The 24,597-nt window shown below is 45.1% G+C and overlaps 1 protein-coding gene across 3 annotated transcripts in view; it reads left to right on the top strand.

Annotated features, from left to right (window-relative positions):
• LOC106564646 (rab11 family-interacting protein 4A) overlaps window positions 1-24,597 on the top strand; it is a 51,651-nt gene that overhangs the window by 5,532 nt on the left and 21,522 nt on the right. Inside the window, exon 1 of one of the 3 annotated variants that reach the window (XM_014130819.2) lies at window positions 5,849-6,274. The exons of 1 other annotated variant lie outside the window; for it this stretch is intronic. In XM_014130819.2, the coding sequence (XP_013986294.1) occupies window positions 6,194-6,274 (81 nt within the window). In that variant the 5' untranslated portion in view covers window positions 5,849-6,193. Of the gene's footprint in view, window positions 1-5,848; window positions 6,275-24,597 lie in introns of those variants that run through there. One more of the 3 variants, XM_014130822.2, reaches the window with a different exon arrangement.

The raw sequence follows: 24,597 nt of genomic DNA, 5'->3' as shown, positions 1-24,597 counted from the left end.
CCTCACTGTATCCCTGTCTTTTCCCCTCACTGTATCTCTGTCTTTACCCCTCACTGTATCCCTGGTACCCCTCACTGTATCCCTGGTACCCCTCACTGTATCCCTGTCTTTACCCCTCACTGTATCCCTGTCTTTACCCCTCACTGTATCCCTGTCTTTACCCCTCACTGTATCCCTGTCTTCCCCCTCTACTGTATCCCTGTCTTTACCCCTCACTGTATCCCTGTCTTTACCCCTCCTGTATCCCTGTCTTTACCCCTCTACTGTATCCCTGTCTTTACCCCTCACTGTATCCCTGGTACTCCTCACTGTATCCCTGTCTTTACCCCCTCACTGTATCCCTGTCTTTACCCCTCACTGTATCCCTGTCTTTACCCCTCACTGTATCCCTGTCTTCCCCCTCTACTGTATCCCTGTCTTTACCCCTCACTGTATCCCTGGTACCCCTCACTCTATCCCTGTCTTTACCCCTTCTGTATCCCTGCATTTACCCCTCACTGTATCCCTGTCTTTACCCCTCCTGTATCCCTGTCTTTACCCCTTACTGTATCCCTCTCTTTACCCCTCCCGTATCCCTGTCTTTACCCCCACTGTATCCCTGCCTTTACCCCTCACTGTATCCCTGTCTTTACCCCTCCTGTATCCCTGTCTTTACCCCTCACTGTATCCCTGGTACCCCTCACTGTATCCCTGTCTTTACCCTTCACTGTATCCCTGTCTTTACCCCTCACTGTATCTCTGGTACCCCTCACTGTATCCCTGGTACTCCTCACTGTATCCCTGTCTTTACCCCCTCACTGTATCCCCGAATACCCCTCACTGTATCCCTGTCTTTCCCCCTCACTGTATCCCTGTCTTCACCCCTCACTGTATCCCTGTCTTTACCCCTCCTGTATCCCTGTCTTTACCCCACACTGTATCCCTGTCTTTACCCCTCACTTCATCCCTGTCTTTACCCCTCACTGTATCCCTGGTACCCCTCACTGTATCCCTGTCTTTACCCCTCACTGTATCCCTGTCTTTACCCCTCACTGCATCCCTGTCTTTACCCCTCACTGTATCCCTGTCTTTACCCCACACTGTATCCCTGTCTTTACCCCTCACTGTGTCCCTGTCTTTACCCCTCACTGTATCCCTGGTACCCCTCACTGTATCCCTGTCTTTACCCCTCACTGTATCCATGTCTTTACCCCTCACTGTATCTCTGGTACCCCTCACTGTGTCCCTGTCTTTACCCCTCACTGTATCCCTGGTACCCCTCACTGTATCCCTGTCTTTACCCCTCACTGTGTCCCTGTCTTTACCCCTCACTGTATCCCTGGTACCCCTCACTGTATCCCTGTCTTTACCCCTCCCGTATCCCTGCCTTTACCCCTCACTGCATCCCTGTCTTTACCCCTCCCGTATCCCTGCCTTTACCCCTCACTGTATCCCTGCCTTTACCCCTCACTGTATCCCTGTCTTTACCCCTCACTGTGTCCCTGTCTTTACCCCTCACTGTATCCCTGTCTTTACCCCTCACTGTGTCCCTGTCTTTACCCCTCACTGTATCCCTGTCTTTACCCCTCCCGTATCCCTGCCTTTACCCCTCCCGTATCCCTGCCTTTACCCCTACTGTGTCCCTGTCTTTACTCCTCACTGTATCCCTGGTACTCCTCACTGTATCCCTGTCTTTACCCCTCACTGTATCCCTGTCTTTACCCCTCACTGTATCCCTGGTACCCCTCACTGTATCCCTGTCTTTACCCCTCACTGTATCCCTGTCTTTACCCCTCACTGTATCCCTGTCTTTACCCCTCACTGTATCCCTGTCTTTACTCCTCACTGTATCCCTGTCTTTACCCCTCACTGTATCCCTGTCTTTACTCCTCACTGTATCCTTGTCTTTACCCCTCACTGTATCCCTGTCTTTACTCCTCACTGTATCCCTGGTACCCCTCACTGTATCCCTGTCTTTACCCCTCACTCTATCCCTGTCTTTTCTTCCACTTAAGACCCTACTCCTTACTCATTCTCTCTCATTCATTGGTGCCGCTCTCTATTCCTTTCTCACCCCCCCTCTCTCTCTCACACACACACACACACACACACACGCACGCACGCACACACACACACACACACACACACACACACACACACACACACACACACACACACACACACACACACACACACACACACACACACACACACACACACACACACACACACAATCTCACTCTTTTCCTCTCTGTCTCCCCCTCTCTCTCTCCCTCCCTCCTCTGTCTTGTTGCTGCATAGTGAATGCTGGCTGCCTCTCAAGTCCCCACGGAGCTGATTGAACTGAACTCTGCAACATACACTATTTGTTTGGCTTATTTATTTTTCTTTGGGAGGAATGTGTGTGTGTCAGAGAGAAGAAGTGAGTTTGTGTGGTTGAAAAGCGGTAGCGTGTGTGTACTGTATGTGTGTGCGATGTGTGTGATGTGCGTGTGTGATTGGAGTCACAGCTTAATGCAGTACAATAATTTTTCAACAAATCTCCTCTCGCTTCATTCTTCCCTCTTGATTCATATTTCATCTCACTATTCCTCCGATACACAGTTCCATACCCCTGGAGAATCGTTTAATCACTCTACTCTCCTCTCTGTGAATAACATCAAGAAATCACATTAATGCTGGATCTGAATGCATTACCCTCAAAGTATTACTACATGTCTCCAACTGAAATACAATACTCCAGTCTCACCCAGGTAGACCTGAATAGAATGTGAAAGGAGAAGGCCAGCCCTCTAACAAATTGCATATTAACAAATAGCTGTGGGCCCGTTGGTTGACGTGTAGCCAAAGTCTTTGATTGAGAGAGAGAGAGAGAGAGAGAGAGAGAGAGAGAGAGAGAGAGAGAGAGAGGCCGGGAGGGGAGCATTCCTTGCCACATAATTAGCTTTCATTTGGGTCCCCTGGCCTGGATCACCCTCTCTATCCCTCCTTCTCTCACCCCTTCCCTTCATCCCTCCTTCCCACCCTCTTTATATAAATCTCTCTCTCCATATATGCATGTCAAGCACTTGGTGATCTAGTGTCTGTGAGGTGAGGATCTGATACATATGTCAGTTTCCCCTGGAGACAGTCTGAGTCATAAAGACAAAGGGAGCAACAAAGCAGATATAATGAGAGGATGTCAGGAAGAAAGGAAGAGGTAGAGGCTGAGAAGCAGAGGGAGAGTGAGAGATGGAGTAAGCTGAGAAATGAAGAGAGAGAAAGAAGGTGAGAGAGAGGAAGTGGTGAGGGAGAGGAAGAGAAGTGTTCTCCACCCTGAAATGCTGCAGGGTTTGGCTTGGCACGCCAGGCACGGTCACCATTGTTTGTAGCAAGTTTGTCACAAAGAAGCTAGGTTGGCACGGTACAGAGAGATAAGGTGTATTGTGAGTGATCAGGTTGGTTGAAAGGAGAGTACCTTGTTTACAACTGTCCTGTATGGGAGACAGCTCCTCTTGAAGAAAGTAGGACATCACTGAGACATAACAGAGACAGCAACTGCTCCCCGAGCGCCAATGACGTGGACGTCGATTAAGGCTGCCCCCCCCTTCTGATACAGAGGGGATGGGTTAAAGGGGAAGACACATTTTGGATGAATGCATTCAGTTGTGCAACTGACTAGATACCCCCCTTTCCCTTCCATTAACACAACAGTGATAACAACAGCACAACAGGCAGGTAGGTGCACAAGACACCATAGTGACAACAGCATTACCACAGACAGGTGCTAGTGCTACCACAGTGAGATGCTATCGTTTGGAGCTAGGAAGAACAGGGAGATTTACATGGCGTAGTTTACACAGGTGCAACAGAGAGGCTGCTGTATAGGTAAAAGAGTCCTACGAAGTGTACCGCACCTCTAAATGATAACGCTGATTAATCAGATTCCATATGCTGACCGCAAGGCACTGCAGAGGGTGGTACGCTCAGTCGAACGCACCATCGGGTGCACACAGCCTGCCATCCAGGACATCTACAACACCAGGTGTCGCAGGAAGGCCAAGAAGATCATCATTGACCCCAGCCACCGTAACCACGGCCTGTTCTCATAGCTTCCATCACTCAGACGCAGGCAGTACAGGAGCATCATGGCTAAAACTAACAGACTGGCCAATAGATTCTACCCCCAGACCATTAGGCTGCTGAATAGTCAGCTACCTGTCCCTGCCCCCCCCCAACTGCCCACACCCCAGTGGATATTTATATTCATCATTGTCACAGTTGTAAACAGTTATATATTATTATTATTTATTGTTTCATTCACACCTGCACTGTTGGAGCTCGGAGCTTAAGAATTTCACCTTACACTGCAACTACCTGTGACTAATTGTAAAATAATATCTATCTAATCTAGAATAAATAATTGGTTTTAATAATGAATTTCACCATGCAGGTGATGTACTGCGCAGACTCAACAGTATTCCCCTCACCATCCACCCCTCATCCTGTCTAGCAGTTTGAGCTGTTGTCTTGTAGTCTGAGACTGCGTCCTAAATGGCACCCTATTCCCTATGTAGTGCACCACTTTTGACCAGAGCCTGGGACAGAGCCTGACTCTATCCTTCTACTGCCCCTGCCAAAGTCAACTTATTATGTTGTGAGACAGTTGGGCTCAGCAGGCTCAGACTGTGTGGGTTTAACATTAAGCTGCTGGACCCTGGGAGAGGGAGAGGGGGTGAAGGAGGGTGAAGAAGTACAAGGAGGAGGGGAGCTGGGGAGGAGAGGTAGAGGGGAGATTGGGGAGGTGATAATGAGAGAAGGAGGTGTTAAGGCTGTAGCTGTGTTGTGATATGGTGCTGCACTTTTGGGATCCACTATTGTTGACTCAAACACTGCCTCGGCCAGGCTTTTTAGAATATTAATTTATTTTTTAAATTTATTTTTGTTACCTTTATTTAACTAGGCAGGTCAGTTAAGAACAAATTATTTTTTACAATGACAGCCTAAACCGCCCAAATCCGGACGACGCTGGGCCAATTGTGCGCTGCACTATGGGACTCCCAATCACCGCCGGTTGTGATACAGCCTGTAATCAAACCAGGGTGTCTGTAGTGACACCTCAAGCACTGAGATGCCGTGTCTTAGAACGCTGCGCCATTCGGGAGCCCCAGGATATCAGGAAGGGAAGGAAGGAGGAGAGAAGCCTCAGCCATCCCCTCCTTAAGGGTTGGGGGATCTGGGGAGGTTGGTGCGGTGGAGAGTTCATCACCAGATCTCAAAGTCCATTGTTCCAGTGGGGTGTGTGAGTGACGGAGAGTGTGTGTGTTTTGTGTGTGTGTCTGCGTTTGACCCTTTCTCTCTCTCACACTCTTTCTGTCACTCTGTCTTTTTCAGACGTTAGTTTCTTTTGCTCTTTTTTCCAGTGACACTCTGTAGCCTACCAGCTATCTCCCTCGGTCTGAAATACAATTTCTCACCATTCACTCTCCCCCACCATCTCTCTCTCTCTCTCTCTCTCTCTCTCTCTCATATACCCACACAGAAGCTCAAATATGCAAACAACTTTTTATACACCTGATTAGGATACCTGACACTCCCCTTCCCATCTCTCTCTCCTCCTCCCCACTCTCTCAAATCCTCAATCCCACACAGAAGAACTCCATCACTCCACTTTTGGGGGTAGAACTCCATCAGCCGCTCTGTTCTATGGAAGAGAGGCGGGGCTTGATATGCAAATGCAGCTTGAGGGGGCGGCGGCCAAGAGAGAGTTTGCAGCAATGTGACTCTCTCGCTCTCTAGGGGCCGGCCCAGCTGAAGCCAGTTGCCCGGCAACAGCCCAGGGAGAGGGGAGGAGGGGGGAGTGGCCTAATCTCAACAACTGTTGCCAGAACTGAGCTCCCTCTGTGTGAATGTGAGCCATCCGGAGAGCGAACAACCAAATGAGTGTGTGTGAGAGAGTTGCTGCATCTCTGCATGTGTGTGAGAGAGTGAGAAGGTTGCAGTGTGTGAGTCGTGCTCTCACAGAGGAGCTAATCCAGCCAGCACAGTTTTAGAGGCTCTGAAAGAGCACTCTCTCCTCTCCTCCTTTTCTCTCCCTCTTTTTCTGGACGACACTGATTCAAAGGACTGCCATTTGGACTATCTAAACCCCCGGCACTTTCTGTACTGACCTGGCTTCACCTGTGTGTAAGACGAAAGGCAGAGGACTTAGCCCCTGGTTTGAGGGGCGCGTTGGATGACTTCTACGGATGAGGGCTTGGCCAGTGGAGTGTTGGGCCAGGGGGACCACCATGGCTCCCCCCAAATAAAGGACGGGGTAAGAGACAGCACCTCTTTGCTACAGGACGGGGGTAAGGGGATAGAGGGGTAGAAGGATAGAGAGAAGGATCTGGGGCGGAGGTTAGTGGTTGGGGGGATCTGTGGGGGTTGGTGAGGTGGAGAGTTCAGCACCAGAGCTCAAAGTCCATTGTTCCAGTGGGGTGTGTGAGTGACGGAGAGTGTGTGTGTTTTGTGTGTGTGTCTGCGTTTGACCCTTTCTCTCTCTTGCTCTCTTTCTGTCACTCTGTCTTTTGCAGACGTTTATTTTGCTCTTTCTTCCGCTGCCACGCTGTAGCCTACAGTCTATCTCCCTCTGAAATACAATTAATCACCATTCACTCTTCCCCTCATCTCTCCCTCTCTCTCTCCCCCTCTCTCTGACCAGCAGCCCCGGATTTCAATTAATCCCATTACAATCAGAGGAGGGGTGAACCGAGACAGCACCCAGCCACCGGCTGTACAGAGAGAGAGAGAGACTTAAACATTATGGGTTTTTAGTGTACAGTACAGTATGAGCTTGGCTGAAGCTCAATGTTGTCCGTTCCGGCTGTGTAACTTAGCTTATGATTCAGTGAGAAAGGAGAAGTTTATCCCACACAACAATGTGTCAAAAAAGGAAGTCTACATTCAAACTGTCGGAATGGGTGATAGGGTTTCACAATGTTTGAGTTTCCTTGATCAGTACCTGTGACTTTGTCAATATAATTACCGACATGTTGTAATTGTGGTCTCAGTTCCACAGAAAAGAGGAAAGGTGTCTATTTATCATACAGTAACTAGTTTCTCTCACAGTGACATGTGGCATGGCTAGCTGTATCTGTTTGAATAAGACGGTTCATGGTTCTGTAACAAGACATTAAGTAATGAGATGTGTCCTCTTATTCTCAAACTAACTAAGCTGATAAGCCTAAACTACACTGCTCAAAAAAATAAAAGGAACACTTAAACAACACAATGTAACTCCAAGTCAATCACACTTCTGTAAAATCAAACTGTCCACTTAGGAAGCAACACTGATTGACAATAAATTTCACATGCTTTTGTGCAAATGGAATAGACAACAGGTGGAAATTATAGGCAATTAGCAAGACACCCCCAATAAAGGAGTGGTTCTGCAGGTGGGGACCACAGACCACTTCTCAGTTCCTATGCTTCCTGGCTGATGTTTTGGTCACTTTTGAATGCTGGCGGTGCTTTCACTCTAGTGGTAGCATGAGACGGAGTCTACAACCCACACAAGTGGCTCAGGTAGTGCAGCTCATCCAGGATGGCACATCAATGCGAGCTGTGGCAAGAAGGTTTGGTGTGTCTGTCAGCGTAGTGTCCAGAGCATGGAGGCGCTACCAGGAGACAGGCCAGTACATCAGGAGACGTGGAGGAGGCCGTAGGAGGGCAACAACCCAGCAGCAGGACCGCTACCTCCGCCTTTGTGCAAGGAGGAGCAGGAGAAGCACTGCCAGAGCCCTGCAAAATGACCTCCAGCAGGCCACAAATGTGCATGTGTCTGCTCAAACGGTCAGAAACAGACTCCATGAGGGTGGTATGAGGGCCCGACGTCCACAGGTGGGGGTTGTGCTTACAGCCCAACACCGTGCAGGACGTTTGGCATTTGCCAGAGAACACCAAGATTGGCAAATTCGCCACTGGCGCCCTGTGCTCTTCACAGATGAAAGCAGGTTCACACTGAGCACGTGACAGACGTGACAGAGTCTGGAGACACCATGGAGAACGTTCTGCTGCCTGCAACATCCTCCAGCATGACCGGTTTGGCGGTGGGTCAGTCATGGTGTGGGGTGGCATTTCTTTGGGGGCCGCACAGCCCTCCATGTGCTCGCCAGAGGTAGCCTGACTGCCATTAGGTACCGAGATGAGATCCTCAGACCCCTTGTGAGACCATATGCTGGTGTGGTTGGCCCTGGGTTCCTCCTAATGCAAGGCAATGCTAGACCTCATGTGGCTGGAGTGTGTCAGCAGTTCCTGCAAGAGGAAGGCATTGATGCTATGGACCGGCCCGCCCGTTCCCCAGACCTGAATCCAATTGAGCACATCTGGGACATCATGTCTCGCTCCATCCACCAACGCCACGTTGCACCACAGACTGTCCAGGAGTTGGCGGATGCTTTAGTCCAGGTCTGGGAGGAGATCCCTCGGGAGACCATCCGCCACCTCATCAGGAGCATGCCCAGGCGTTGTAGGGAGGTCATACAGGCACGTGGAAGTCACACACACTACTGAGCCTCATTTTGACTTGTTTTAAGGACATTACACCAAAGTTGGATCAGCCTGTAGTGTGGTTTTCCACTTTAATTTTGAGTGACTCCAAATCCAGACCTCCATGGGTTAATAAATTGGATTTCCATTGATAATTTTTGTGTAATTTTGTTGTCAGCACATTCAACTATGTAAAGAAAAAAGTATTTAATAAGATTATTTATTTCATTCAGATCTAGGTTGTGATATTTAAGTGTTCCCTTTATTTTTTTGAGCAGTATATATTGTTTTGGTCCAAACCAAATCTGCCTGTCTAATACTTTATTTTGACCTGGGCAGGAATAACTACACTGAACAAAAATATAAACGCAACATGTAAAGTGTTGGTCCCATGTTTCATGAGCTGAAATAAATGATCCCAGAAATGTTCCATACGCACAAAAAGCTTATTTCTCCCAAATGTTGTGAACAAATTTGTTTACCTCCCTGTTAGTGAGCATTTCTCCTTTGCCAAGATAATTCATCCACCTGACAGGTGTGTCATATCAAGAAGCTGATTAAACAGCATGATTATTACACAGGTGCACCTTGTGCTGGGGACAATAAAAGGTCATTAAAAGGCCATGTTTGTCACACAACACAATACCACAGATGTCTCAAGTTTTGAGGGAGCATGCAATTGGCATGCTGACTGCAGGAATGTCCACCAGAGCTGTTGCCAGAGAATTGAATGTTCTCTACCATAAGCCGCATGCAACGTCGTTTTTAGAGAATTTGGCAGTAAGTCCAACCATAGACCACGTGTGGGTGAGCGGTTTGCTGATGTTAACATTGTGAACAGATTGCCCCATGGTGGCAGAAGGGTGGCACCTCTCTATCACTTTCCACTCTCCATTCCAAGGGCATTTTTAGCATGGCTTTTCTGAACCCTGATATGGCCTGTCTCCATTTTGGTGTCTATATCAGGGCTTTATTCTGGTAGTTGGTGTTGGTTTTGTTCTGATACGGAAGAGCTGGCTCTAACTGGTTCATTTGAACATGACCAGGGCCCAGTTGCTCAACACTTCTTGCTCAATGGCAACAGGTTTAACACCATGAAGACAAATGGATAGTCAGCATGTTGATGACACTGCAATATGACTCCTAGGGCACTGATACTGATACTAGGGAATATTACACTGACTACATTGGCTCTCACCCTCTCTTTATCTGTCTGAGTATGCGTTCCTGAAATACTCTTTCGAATAGTCAGGATGACCGGACTGATTCCTCAGCGGGCGTCTTAACACCCATTCCCCCTCACCAAGGATACCTTTTATCTATCTGACACGCACACACGCACACACACACACACACACACACACACACACACACACACACACACACACACACACACACACACATACCCTACTCAACATAACCCCCCCAGCCCAATCTCAGTCCTGCTTGGAGGAAAGAAAAAACAGCTGAGGGAAATATCACCACAGGGCCGTCCAGCCAGAGTGGCACAGAGACGCAAACACACGTTTATTCCCACTTGGCTCTTCAGGGAACAGGTAGCTGACAAAGGACAAAGGACAGAGTGGAAGGGGAGTGGCTCTCATAGAGGTACACAGGAGACTGTGTTGAAGTATTTTTACTGGGAAACCCAATACAGCCAATTGGGTTGATACAGGGACACTCTGGAAAACACAGGACGGGAAACACTCTGGGGTGGGTGTGGGTGTGTGAAATGGGTCCTTCCTATCGTCGAAGAGCAAGTGGGTGTTTGTTTGAAACACACACCCTGAAAACGTGACAGATCAATGGCACGTAATGAATGGTGGTTTGGAGGAGCTGAGTCCACAGAGAGACTTGAGGACCTATTACTGTACAGATGTCCTAGAACAAGCATGCAGGAGCGGCCATCAGTTATGAGGTTGTGTGTATGAGGGTGTGTCCATTTCTAAGTGTGTGTGTTTGTGTGTGTGTGTCTATAGTTTATGTGTCAGCACGTGCCTCAAGCATTTCTGTTTGTGTCTGTGTGTGTGTCTCAGTAGCCGAAACATGAAGTGCTTCTAGAGACTTCTAGTGCTTACTTCACAAAATGCTGCTGGTTATGAGTCATCAGTTCCTGTTCTCTTTTGACTCGCAGGTTATTTTTACTCCATCTGTGAATGTGTGGGCTGAGAGTCTCTCCGTTGCTGCAAGAGGTTGAATCAAAAAGATCCAAAACGCACACATAGGAAACACTGGAAATAACCTCAGCTGTACTCAGAGAAGGAAACATACTGACTAAATAGTTAACACATAGGCCTACTGGTAAAGGACAGTAAAATAGACTTAAAAAGCAAGATTGTTTAGTGACTGCACAGGTAGACTCCATTGTGTTGGAGAGAGCACTTGAATCGAATGCCGGCTGCTGAGTTAGAGTGTAAAACAGAGATAAAGACACTGAAAAGCGCTCTGCAGTGCGTCAACAGTATGAGATTGGATTTGGTTCTTATCTTCTCAAGCACAGTCAGAGAAACACCAGCAAAGCCACTGTATGCCTCTCTCTCTCTTTCCTTCTTTCTCTCACTGTCTCTCACTCTCCCAGTCTATCTTTCTTTCCCTCCCTCTCTCGGTCTCTCTCTCTCCCCCACTCCTGTTTCTGCTGACACACACAAAATCAAAGCCTCCTCTTTTGAATTTCGCCAATCAATGTCTGTCCCAATGGGTGGCTGCTCATACCTGCTGCTCTCTCGCTCGTTCTCCTTCTGTCGCTCTCTCTCGCTCTCTCATCTCTCCAACATACCCAATATCCATAAAAGATCATCCAGACTTTAATCCAGGGAATAATTATCCAGTCTATCTGAATATCTCTGGACAACGGGAAAGATTGATTCAGATGCTGGGGGAAATTATAGGATCCAGGCTAGAATACATGGAATAGCTAAATTATCCTTTCAGATTTCCCATGTGGAAGTTGAAAGGAGGTATTACGACACATGGGAAAGAATAGACGGACACAGGCTTTCTGTCTCATTTTCTTAGGCTAAATAGAAGGAGAAGAGAGAGTGGAAACATTGCCAGTGGAAAACTTGTCCTTATGCCTTAGTTATAGTATAGCATATATACCTTGTTGTTATGGTGAGATGTTGGCCTGCATCATGCTCACTGTTCAGTCATGATGAAGCAGCTTCTTAAACCATCTTCCATCCTCTTCCTTCTTCCTCAGTCAATAGTAGTGTGAACTGCATGGTCATCCAGATGATTGCCTACTGGCCCTGGGCTGCAGATCAATGACATGTCCAGCACTCAAATGTTATTGACCTTCAGCGCCTAATGGGATCAGAGAGGGAGTAGTCCATTTTATTCATTAGAGTCGTAGGAACAGTGTTGTCTCTCTCCACTTAAAAGGAACTTAGATCTGGGAAAGAGGTAGTTGTTGATCAGAGGTGCTTTAAGGCTTTTCCAATATTGTTAATGTTACATGACATTTGCGAGAGAGAGATAGAGTGAGAGAGAAAGATGTGTGAAAGTAGAGACTACAACTTTCTGTTTGAGCAGGATGAATGTAGCCCATATTCATCCCATGTGTGTGTTAACATATTCATGTTATCTCGCCATACTCTGAACAGATGGTGCTTTAGAATGGAAATGTCTCTTTTCCACTAACTTGGTGGATTGACCAAACTATTCATCAATGTTTTTTCCAAGGTTTGTGTGCCAACATGCTGTAATTATCATGGACGTGTTTGACTACGTATTTGCATTAATATAATTTGACTGTGGGTCAAGCTTAGAATACATGGATGCCAAAGATAAGCTTGCATAACTGATGCTGAAAATAATAGGAACTAAAATTGAGATGATTCAGAATTGTTATAGAGGTGTATTTTACTGTTGTATAACACACATGTACAGGTGTACTATCTTCATTGATCACTCTGTTGTCGCAGCAGGAAATGCAAGTTGTAGTGTATTCAAGTTTTAAAAAGGCATCTAAAGTTAGTAATTCCCACTTTAAAATGTCAGACTTGACATATCCAAACAAAAAATGTGTCAACCCCTAAAAAAATGTATTGCACAGAATAATTCACATTTCTTGTTGCTGCAGGATTATTTTCCTGCTATGAGGAACTGGTCAGCATGTACATGTCCTGGTTGGGTGAATAGTTGTAGTTGTGTTCCTAGCTCCAACAGCGCAGTAGTATCTAACAAATCACAACAATACACACAAATCTAAAACTAAAAGAATGGAATAGAGATATATAGATATAAGGAAGAGCAATGTCGGAGTGGCATTCACTAAAATACAGTAGAATACAGTATACACAGTGCCTTAGGAAAGTATTCAGACCACATTACTTTTTCCACATTTTGTTAAGTTACAGCCTTCTTCTAAAATGGATTAAATTGTTTTTTACCCTCATCAATCTACACACAATACCCCATAATGACAAAGCAAAAACAGGTTTTTAGAAATGTTTGTAAATGTATAAAAAATGTAAAACTGAAATATCACATTTACATTTACATTTAAGTCATTTAGCAGACGCTCTTATCCAGAGCGACTTACAAATTGGCAACAAATTGGCGACTTACAAAATACATTTACATAAGTATTCAGACTCTTTACTCAGCACTTTGTTGAAGAACCTTTGGCAACGATTACAGCCTCGAGTCTTCTTGGGTATGACGCTACAAGCTTGACACATTGTCACAGATCCCTCTGGTACGGTTGCTCATTCCGTGCACCAGTTTCAGAGGTCTACGTCACCAGCTTCTAGGCACTGAACTGTGTCATTACGCACACCTGGTTCCAATTCCTCACTGATTTGTATAAATGTGCCCTTTGTTTCCCCATTGGGCTGTCGATTATTGTTCCAATGTCTGTTGGTCGTGTGAGTATCTGTGCCTTGTCGTTTTTGCTTTCGTGCCACTTGTATTGTGCATAGATGATTACGGGTCTCGTCCCGTGTTGTATCATTGTGCGCTTATGTTTTCGGGTCTCGTCCCATGTATTTATTCGAGGTACTCCTCGCTCTTTTGTTTGGGTTTCAATCCTGTGTTTTGTATATGTGTTTGTTTGGTCTTCGTCCCCGTGCCTTTACATGGCACGCTGTAATTTGAGTAGAGAAATAAAAAAAACTATTACGCATTCCTGCGCCTGTCTCCCGATCTTTTATACCAACGTGACATATCTGTATTTGGGGAGTTTCTCCTATTCTTCTCTGCAGATCCTCTGAAGGTCTGTCAGATTGGATGGGGAGCATCGCTGCACAGCTATTTTCAGGTCTCTCCAGAGATGTTCGATCGGGTTCAAGTCCAGGCTCTGGCTGGGCCACTCAAGGACATTCATAGACTTGTCCTGAAGCCACTCCTGCGTTGTCTTGGCTGTGTGCTTAGGGTCGTTGTCCTGATGAAAGGTGAACCTTCGCCCCAGTCTGAGGTCCTGAGCACTCTGGAGCAAGTTTTTATCAAGGAACTCTCTGTACTTTGCTCCATTCATCTTTCCCTCGATCCTGACTATTCTCCCAGTCCGTGCCGCTGAAAAACATCCCCACAGCATGATGCTGCCACCACCATGCTTCACCTAAGGGATGGTGCCAGGTTTCCTCCAGACGTGACGCTTCGCATTCAGGACAAAGAGTTCAATCTTGGTTATATCAGACCAGAGAATCTTGTTTGTCATGGTCTGAGAGTCCTTTAGTTGCCCTTTGGCAAACTCCAAGCGGCCTGTTATGTGCCTTTTACTGAGGAGTGGCTTCTGTCTGGCCACTCTACCATAAAGGCCTGACTGGTGGAGTGCTGCAGAGATGGTTGTCCTTCTGGAAGGTTCTTCTATCTCCACAGAGGAACTCTGGAGCTCTGTCAGAGTAACCATTGGGTTCTTGGTCCCCCCCTGACTAAGACCCTTCTCCCCCGATTGCTCAGTTTTGCCGGACGGTCAGCTCTAGGAATAGTCTTGGTGGTTCCAAACTTCTTCCATTAAAGAATGATGGAGGCCACTGTGTTCTTGGAGACCTTCAATGCTGCAGACATTTTTGGTACCCTTCCCCAGATCTGTGCCCCGACACAATCCTGTCTCAGAGATCTACGGACAATTCCTTCGACCTCATGGCTTGGTTTTTGCTCTGACATGCACTGTCAACTGTGGGACATTATATAGACAGGTGTGTGCCTTCCCAAATCATGTCCAATCAATTGAATTTACCACAGGTTGACTCCACAATCAAGTTGTAGAAACATCTCAAGGATGATCAATGGAAACAGGATGCAACTGAACTAAATTTTGAGTCTCATAGCAAAGGGTCTGAATATTTATGTAAATAAGGTATCTGTTTTTTTATTTTTAACCTCTCTAGGGGAGGTGGGACGAAATCATCCCACACTATTCAACAGCCAGTGACAAATCAGAGCGCCAAATTTAAAACCACAAAATGTCATAATTCAAAGTTCTCAAACATAGGACTATTTTACACCATTTTATAGATACACTTCTCCTGAATCGAACCACGTTGTCCGATTTCCAAAAATCGAAAGCAAAACATTAGATTATGTTAGGAGAGTACATAGACACAAATAATCACACAGCCATTTTCCAAGCAAGCATATATGTCACATAAACCCAAACCACAGCTAAATGCAGCACTAACCTTTGATGATCTTCATCAGATGACACTCCTAGGACATTATGTTATACAATACATGCATGTTTTATTCAATCAAGTTCATATTTATCTCAAAAACCAGCTTTTTACATTAGCATGTGATGTTCAGAACTAGCATACCCACCGAAAACTTCCGGTGAATTTACTACATTACTCATGATAAACGTTCACAAAATAAATAACAATTATTTTAAGAATTATAGATACAGAACTCCTTTATGCAATCGCTATGTCCGATTTTAACCTCTCTAGGGTATGAGAGACGAAATCGTCCCACCTAGTCAACAGCCAGTGGAATCGAGTGGCGCGATATTCAAATACCTTAAAAATGCTATTACTTCAATTTCTCAAACATATGACTATTTTACACCATTTTAAAGACAAGACGCTCCTTTATCTAACCACATTGTCCGATTTCAAAAAGGCTTTACAACGAAAGCAAAACATTAGATTATGTCAGGAGAGTACCCAGCCAGAAATAATCACACACCCATTTTTCAAGCTAGCATATAATGTCACAAAAACCAAAACCACAGCTAAATGCAGCACTAACCTTTGATGATCTTCATCAGATGACACTCCTAGGACATTATGTTATACAATACATGCATGTTTTGTTCAATCAAGTTCATATTTATATCAAAAAACAGCTTTTTACATTAGCATGTGACATTCAGAACTAGCAAACATACCGAAAACTTCCGGTGAATTTACTAAATTACTCACAATAAACGTTCACAAAAAACATAACAATTATTTTAAGAATTATAGATACAGAACTCCTTTATGCAATCGCGGTGTCCGATTTTAAAATAGCTTTTCGGTGAAAGCACATTTTGCAATATTCTGAGTAGATAGCCCGGCCATCACAGGCTAGCTATTTTGACACCCACCAAGTTTGGCACTCACCAAACTCAGATTTACTATAAGAAAAATTGGATTACCTTTGCTGTTCTTCGTCAGAATGCACTCCCAGGACTTCTACTTTACACCCAATGTTGTTTTGGTTCCAAATAATCCATAGTTATATCCAAATAGCGGCGTTTTGTTCTTGCGTTCAAGACACTATCCGAAGGGTGACGCGCCGGCGCGTCTCGTGACAAAATAATTCAAAATATTCCATTACCGTACTTCGAAGCATGTCAAACGCTGTTTAAAATAAATTTTTATGTGATTTTTCTCGTAAAATAGCGATAATATTCCGACCGGGAGACGTTGTTTTCGTTCAAAGACTGAAAGAAGAAAATGGTGTCTTCACGCGCGCACCCGTGTCATTGTTCTCAGATCGACCACTTTCCAAATGCGCTACTGTTTTTCAGCCAGGGACTGCAGAGTCATCATTCAACGTTCTGGCGCCCTCTGAGAGCCTATGGGAGCCTTAGAAAATGTCACGTTACAGCAGAGATCCTCTGTTTTCCATAGAGGCTATAGAAGGCCAAGAAATGGTCAGAGAGGGCACTTCCTGTATGGAATCTTCTCAGGTTTTGGCCTGCCATATGAGTTCTGTTATACTCACAGACACCATTCAAACAGTTTTAGAAACTTTAGGGTGTTTTCTATCCAAATAAAATAATTATATGCATATTCTAGTTTCTGGGCAGGAGTAATAACCAGATTAAATCGGGTACGTTTTTTATCCGGCCGTGAAAATACTGCCCCCTATCCTAAACAGGTTAAACAATTTAACGGAAATGCTTCCAAATACTAATTGAGTGTATGTAAACTTCTGACCCACTGGGAATGTGATGAAATAAATTAATGCTGAAATAAATCATTCTCTCTACTATTATTCTGACATTTCACATTCTTAAAATAAAGTGGCGATCCTAACTGACCTAAGACAGGGATTTTTTACTAGGATTAAATGTCAGGAATTGTGAAAAATGGAGTTTAAATGTATTTGGCTAAGGTGTATGTAAACTTCCGACTTCAACAGTACATAGGGCAGCAGCCTCTAAGGCGCATGGATGAGTAACCGGGTGGTAGCCAGCTAGTGATGGCTATTTAACAGTCTGATGGCCTTGAAATAGAAGCTGTTTTTCAGTCTCTTGGTCCTAGCTTTCATGCACCTGTACTGACCTCGCCTTCTGGATGATATCGTCGTGAACAGTCCGTGGCTCGGGTGGTTGATGTCCTTGATGATCTTTTTGGCCTTCCTGTGACATCGGGTGCTGTAGGTGACCTTGAGGGCAGGCAGTGTGTTGGGCATACCGCACCACCCTCTGGAGAGCCCTGCGGTTGCAGGCGGTGCAGTTGCCTACCAGGCAGTGATACAGCCCAACAGGATGCTCTCAATTGTGCAAATTGTGCTCCAGCAACTTAGACTATCCCTAGCAACCTTTCTTGTTCAAACTACAACCCATAACAAATGTATGATGAATGTTTTGTCTTTATGCGTATCACCATGTACAATACAACACACCAAACATTACCCAAGAGCTAGTATGGCATCCATATTACACAGTACTCTATAGTTATTACAATTACACCATAGTCATACTGTAGTAAGAGGAACGTCAACACGGCAGGAAACTTGTCTTCAGATTCCCCTCCCTCCCTCTAAGTTTCTGTTTGCCAGATGGAACTTAGGGAATCATGAGTCTTAGTCATTCCCATGGTTGGTGAAGCTGGTGTCAAGCCTCATGCCTCAATAGTAATTTTTCGTCTTTCATCCTCCCACTCTATCTCAGTTTTTTCCCCTTCTCTCTCTCTCTCTATTTCTTTCTTTCTCCACGTTGGTTCAACATAATTTCATTGTGTGGGCCCAGTGGGATATCATGTGTGAAAGTAGTTGCTACATCTTCCCAAGTCTGTTTGAGCGATATGAATCTAGTCTAGATTCATTCCATATGTGTATTAACATATTCATGTTATCTCGCCATACTCTGAAAAGATGGCGCTTTAAAATGGAAATGTATTTTTCCCACTAACGTCAACTTGCTGACTCGACCAAACTATATTCATCGGTGTTTTTCCAGGAAAAAGTCTGGAGGTGTCACGTCCTGGCCAGAATAAGGGTTAATTGTTATTGTAGTTTGGTCAGGACGTGGCAGAGGGTATTTGGTTTATGTGGTTCGGGGTGGTGTGTTTGTTGTAGGGGATTTGATTTATGTATTCCGGGGTTTTTTGGGCACTGTTCCTTGTTTATGTATTTCTATGTTGATCTAGCTGGTTGTATGTCTATGTTTGGTTAATTGGGGTTGGGACTCTCAATTGAAGGCAGGTGTTGTCTATTTGCCTTTGATTGAGAGTCCCATATAGTAGGGTGTGTTTGTCTTTTGTGGGAGATTGTTTGTGAGCACTGCTTGTTGAGCCTGCCACACTGTTGTTAGTTGTGAGTATCATTTATTGTTTTGTTTTTTCTGTGGATGCTTTACTCTTTTTTGTGAATTAAAAGAATGAGTATCCATATACCCGCTGCATTTTGGTCTTCCCTGCAACACCACGACATAATTCGTGACAGGAGGTTTGTGTGACAACATGTTCAAAATAGCATAAAGTGTTTTGATGTATTTGCATGAGTACAATTCGACTGTGGGTCCAGCTAAAAATATGTGGATGCTAATGCTCTCGCGTAACTGATGAACTGATATTAGTACAGGAACTAATATAATACCATAAGTTATAATACCTTAAGTTGAGAAGGATTCCGTAATGTTTTAGAGATATACTGTTGAATAGTACAAACACACCTTGTACATGCGCTGTAGATGCTTGTTGCTTAGTGGTAATTGTTGTTAAGGTGCTCCAGCAAGTGTCTGCCCAGCAACTTTATTGTTCAAACCGGAAGCCATAACAAATTAGTGATGTATGTTTTTTGTTTTGCATTTCAACATGTCCGATACCACCCACAGCTTTACCCAAGAGCTATGGTATAACACACCATATTACCACAGTGTAGGTTAAACATCCCACGGTCATTAGACTGACAGCCCATTTCCCCTCCCTCTAAGTTTCATGTTCATTGTCTAAGTCATTCCCATGCCTGGTGAAGCTGGTGTCAAGCCTCATGCCTCTATCTCAGTTTCTCCCTTCTCTCTGACTCTCACTCCTTCTCTCTCCCTCTTTCTCTCATCCCTCTGTCCAGCTCTGATCTCTCCACTCTGTTCTCCCTCAGTGGATGTGTGACTGGAGGGGAGGAGCAGTTCCTTTCTTTCCCTCTTCCTTTCTCTATCCCTGTCTTTTCCCTCTCACATCCTCTCTCACGTCCTCTCCTCTCTGCTGCGCTGGATGTGAATAATAGATGGCTCTACTGATCCTCCTCTCAGAGATCCGTGCTTCTCTCTCTCTCACTCACTCACTCACTCAGACTGCAGCACACAAACCCAGTGTCTGCAGGAGCATATTCTGATTAATAGTAATGATTTGGTATGACTGTATCTAGCGCTTCTCTGCTGTCCAAAGCACTTTATATTGTAACTCAGTGCTTGCACCACCGATGTGGAGCCATTTCTCATTCTCTCTTTTTGTGCAGCACTATCACCCACCTGGCAATCATCTCTCAGTAACTCTCATTCTCCTCCACTTGCGATATGACAGCAACTGACACTGACCCCACTTTAGTACCAATTGTCCCTGTGACACACAATCCCACGTCTTCAGGAGCCTCTAGTGTTTTTATATTAGTGTAGATAAAGGATGAGGAGAGGAAGACATCTTAGACTACTGAGATGCATCCCTTGAAATATAATTGATTCCATGTCTGTAGTGTAGATGAAGGCGATGAGACGAAGACAGCTTACACTATTGAGATGCGTCCTTCTGAATCATCCTCTCTTTAGACACAAAAACAGCATTGCATCGCCCAGAGCTGGAGTCGCTCTACTCTACTGTGTGTAGCAGAGCATCAATAACAGTAATTTTACTGCTGGGCTTTTCTCTCTCCACTGAGTGAGCAGGCCATGATAAGCCTAATAAGGACGTCCAGCAGGCTGGGTTGGCCGATGACTGAGGGTGTGAGGAGAGTAGAGATGGGAAAGGGGAGAATAGAGATGGGGGAGAGAGTAGAGATGGGAGAGAGGAGAGTAGAGATGAGATGGGAGAGAGGAGAGTAGAGATGGGAGACTATCTGACATCAACACAAGGATGGGGGAAAGGGCTGAGTACAGTCTTTAACATAAACACACCCGAGTTCACATATGTGACTGACCGCCTTCGGTCTTATGGAGCAAAATTAAATTGTGTTTTTTACATTGGATAACAGCTGAGACACAGAGCTACAAAATGGTATATCATACACTGCATTTGAGGAACAATGGGACTTGTTTCTCACTTTTGAGCAAATGGCCTTTGAATATTTTGGTACCTACTGGAGAGCTCTCCTTTGTCTACACCCATTCAGCATCATTCACACCATCTTAAGCTTTAGCCCCACCCATCTCTTTAAGGGTTGATCCGAGCATACTGTCCTAACAACAGAAGTCAAGCACCCAAGCTAACTGTAACGTTGGCTAGCTTGCCAACTACTTCCAGACACAAACGATATAACAGCTCACTGACCGTTTTACTCGCCCTAGCAGAGCTGGTTAGGCTGTTTTTATGTTATCCAGAGCGTTGGTGACAGCAACTGTGTTGCTGGCAACAATTGACGCTTTTTTTGCCAATGTTTACTGACACCGGCAATATTCAACAGGTGTTGAGCTTTCGTAAATTCATCAGTTATTCTGCGTTCTGGCACACTCAGACTAGAGTGCTCTGAAATCAGAGTAGATAGCCAGAGTGAATTTCGCAGCTACATCTATCAACAGTTGTCACAGTGACATTCTATTGAAATGGTTACTTGCATAGTGGAGTCTTTTGTTAGACATGTAGCAAGCTAGCTAGGTAAACAATGAACCATAATCCCAACTCATGACGTTACTAGCCTGCATGAATCTGCAGGTAGCTAACCAACCAGGTTCAATGTTAGATAGCTAACATTAGGCTATAACTAGCAAAGCAAATGGCTCTGAGATATGAATAATAAGATCATATGCGTAACGTTAGCTAGCGAGGCAGCCAGCTAATGTTAGTTAGCTAGTTAACAGTACACTTTAGCTTGAAATGAAAATGACATTGTCAAAATTAGAATCATGTAATATTCGAAAATGTAGCTAGTTAGACTATCTTACTATCTTATACATCATGGATGGACACCTCTCCCTGTCACAGATACCCTTAGTTTGAAGATGTAATCCGGAGAGAGGTGTTTTCTCCCTCTCCTTAGCTATCATACTCCAATTCTACTGATTTCAAAACTCGATCCTCCAGAAAGTGGAGAGCAACCCTTATGCAGTTCTACTAAACGATATATACTTACACATACTGACCAGCTCAAATAGACAGACATGTGCTACATGGTAGACCAATCTGAACGCATCTCTCGGCGTGTCCAGCCCACTCATTATCTCAGCCAATCATGGCAAGCGGGGAGGTAACTCTATCTTTTTCTGTGGCTAAACCAACTAGGCTCGTAATTTAACAATTGTATTTGTATTTACAGATGGAATGCAAGTTTGTTATTAAGGCACACGAAAGTTTGCATGTTCCAGAAGGCATTTCTGCCAAAAAACAAAAGTTTAAATTCAAATGGCTCTCCTGTGAAGTAGTGACCCGCGACATACGCCTAGTTTCCTGAAACGAGTCACATATGCGTATGCGCACACACACACACACACACACACACACACACACACACACACACACACACACACACACACACACACACACACACAAACAGTCTGATGGCATACCAATGACTCTTTGGCAATAGAAAAGCCTTCTTCCACCCCATCACCCCATCCCCTCAACCTCTCCTCACACCCTCCAGCCCCTGACGTCACCTGGGATGTGTGGAAGCGGAAGACAAGGAGAGAGAGGGAGAGGAATGGGTGTTGGCCTGGATATCAGGAAACCAGGCCAGAGCCCCTGGGTCTTGGTCTCTCAGGTTGTTGGGGGCTTTCCATCTCTCACTTGATCTTGAATGGGAAACCAGAGAGAGCGAGAGGGAGAGTTATAGAGAGAGAGAGTTAGAGAGAGACAGAGAACTCCAGTAAGTGATCTAGAGCCATCAATATTAGAGAAGAGCAAGAATGGGCATATACTGGGAGGTGGCGATCAACTGTACCCTCTCGGATGCTCTTAACTTCTTACGGATCATTGGGACGCTAGCGTCTCACCTCGACAACATCCGGTGAAATTGCAGAGCGCAAAATTCAAATGACAAAAATCATAATATTAAACATTCATGAAAATACAAGTGTCATACATAATTTATAAGCTTAACTTCTTGTTAATCCAGCCACGTTGTCAGATTTCAAAAAGGCTTTACGGTGAAAGCACACCATGCGATTACCTGAGGACAGCGCCCCGCACACAAAAGCATTACATACATTTTCCAACCAAGCAAAGGCGTCACGAAAGTCAGAAATAGCGATAAAATAAATCACTTACCTTTGAAGATCTTCATCTGGTTGCAATCACAAGGGTCCCAGCTACATAACAAATGGTCCTTTTGTTCAATAAAGTCCTTCTTTATATCCCAAAAAAGTCAGTTTCATTGGCGCGCTAGACTCAGTAATCCACCGGTTTCCCTCGTTCAAAATGCATACAAATGAATCCCGTAAGTTACCAATAAACTTCTTCCAAACATATTAAACAACGTTCCTAATCAATCCTCAGGTACCCTAATATGTAAATAAACGATCAAATTTAAGACTGAGAATACCGGAGACCATTACCGGAGATAAATAACGAAGTACGCGCACTCACCGGAACGCGCAACAAACACTACAGCCAAAATGGGAGCCACTTACTAAAACTACAAATTCTAGCTCATTTTTCAAAAAACAAGCCTGAAACTCTTTCTAAGGCCTGTTGACATCTAGTGGAGGCCCTAGGAACTGCAATCTGGGAGGTATTCCTTTTATATTCCCATTGACAGCCATAGTAATCAAGGGTGAGCTGAAAAAAAAATCTGGATGGTTTGTCCTCGGGTTTTCGCCTGCCATATCAGTTCTGTTATACACACAGACATTATTTGAACGGTTTTGGAAACTGTAGAGTGTTTTCTATCCAAATCTACCAATTCCGGGCCTAAGTAACAGGCAGTTTACTTTGGGCACCTCATTCATCCAAACTTCCGAATACTGCCCCCTAGCCCGAAGAAGTTAAAGCTTGTACTAACATGGCATAATTAAAGAAGAGTGCAACACCCTCTGGCATTCAGGTAACACCCACTCCACTGGCTGTTGTGAGGTCATTTGGCAACCTCCACAGATATCTGTATATATGGCTCTGACAGCATCCTGGTACACCTTTGGGAACACAGTGATGTGTTAGCCTGTGGTAGCCTAGGTATTCAGCTGTTATGGCCGGCAGGCTTTTCAGGGGTAGTTTGTTGTGAAAGGATCCGGTAGAGAAGCCGGTCTCCATACACACACTGCCACATACACACACTCCACCCCCTCGGCCCCTCCCGTTTATCACCCTGTTCCCACTGTTGTCAGAACAGCTCAGGAGTGACTGGAGGAGTGCCAGCTGAACCCCATCCAAAACAAACCACTACCCCATCCTTCTCTGCCCTGTCTCTTCTGACCTAAGCTACCAACTGCTTACTGGCATAAAGGCATTCACCCACCCTGACCAAACTGTCCCAGTCTCTATTGTACTGGACTACCAGGGCTGGGGTGACGCTGCCTGGCGGTCTGGCTGTCTGTGTGTGTTCATTTTGTCTGTCTGCCCTCAACTGAGCTTTAATTCAGATGGATTGGAGGCTCATCTGTATGTAATAGCCCTATCTGAGTCTCATGTCTTGAGGGAGAAGACCTTTGGAAGTTGCTCAACTTCTGTCTACTGAACTGTACTTTAACCATTCTTAGCCATGCCCACCATACAGCACCAAACACAGCAGGCAAGATCCTACGCTGTGCACACTGGCTATGCAAAACGACTTCCTCACGCCCAAATAGTTCTTCAGCATCAGGTGTCAAGTCGGGTTAATCAACACCATTCACCTAAAATCGTACCAATTCTTCCTACTGTGTGTTTTTCTTTGTGCGTTTCCTGTAAGGGATTTACACTCTTCACTACTGCTACTTTTTTCTTGCACTTTTTCTTTTTTTCCTCCTGGTCCTCTATGGAATACTAAACAGGCTCTTTCTCCTTGTATTGTCCCTGGCCCTCCCTGCCTCAGGGTCCCTGCTGCTGTCGCTTAATCCTACAGACTGTGTGTGTGTGTGTGTGTGTGTGTGTGTGTGTGTGTGTGTGTGTGTGTGTGTGTGTGTGTGTGTGTGTGTGTGTGTGTGTGTGTGTGTGTGTGTTTGCCTACAGGTTGGGTGTATGGGTGTGTTTGTGTGTGCGATCAAGGGTTGGGTGTGTGTTCTGGAGGCAGACAGGCTCCAACAGCGCTTTAGTGAAATTAGGAATAGTGCTTTTTGAGTTTTCATCCGTTAGCAGTTCAACCAGTATTGAGAGTGAGAGAGAGAGAGAGATA

This window comes from Salmo salar, chromosome ssa12 (assembly GCF_905237065.1).
Source record: "Salmo salar chromosome ssa12, Ssal_v3.1, whole genome shotgun sequence".
Lineage (NCBI taxonomy): Eukaryota > Metazoa > Chordata > Actinopteri > Salmoniformes > Salmonidae > Salmo > Salmo salar.
The sequence above is the reverse complement of the archived record's forward strand: the minus strand, read 5'-3'. Positions and strand labels throughout refer to the sequence as shown.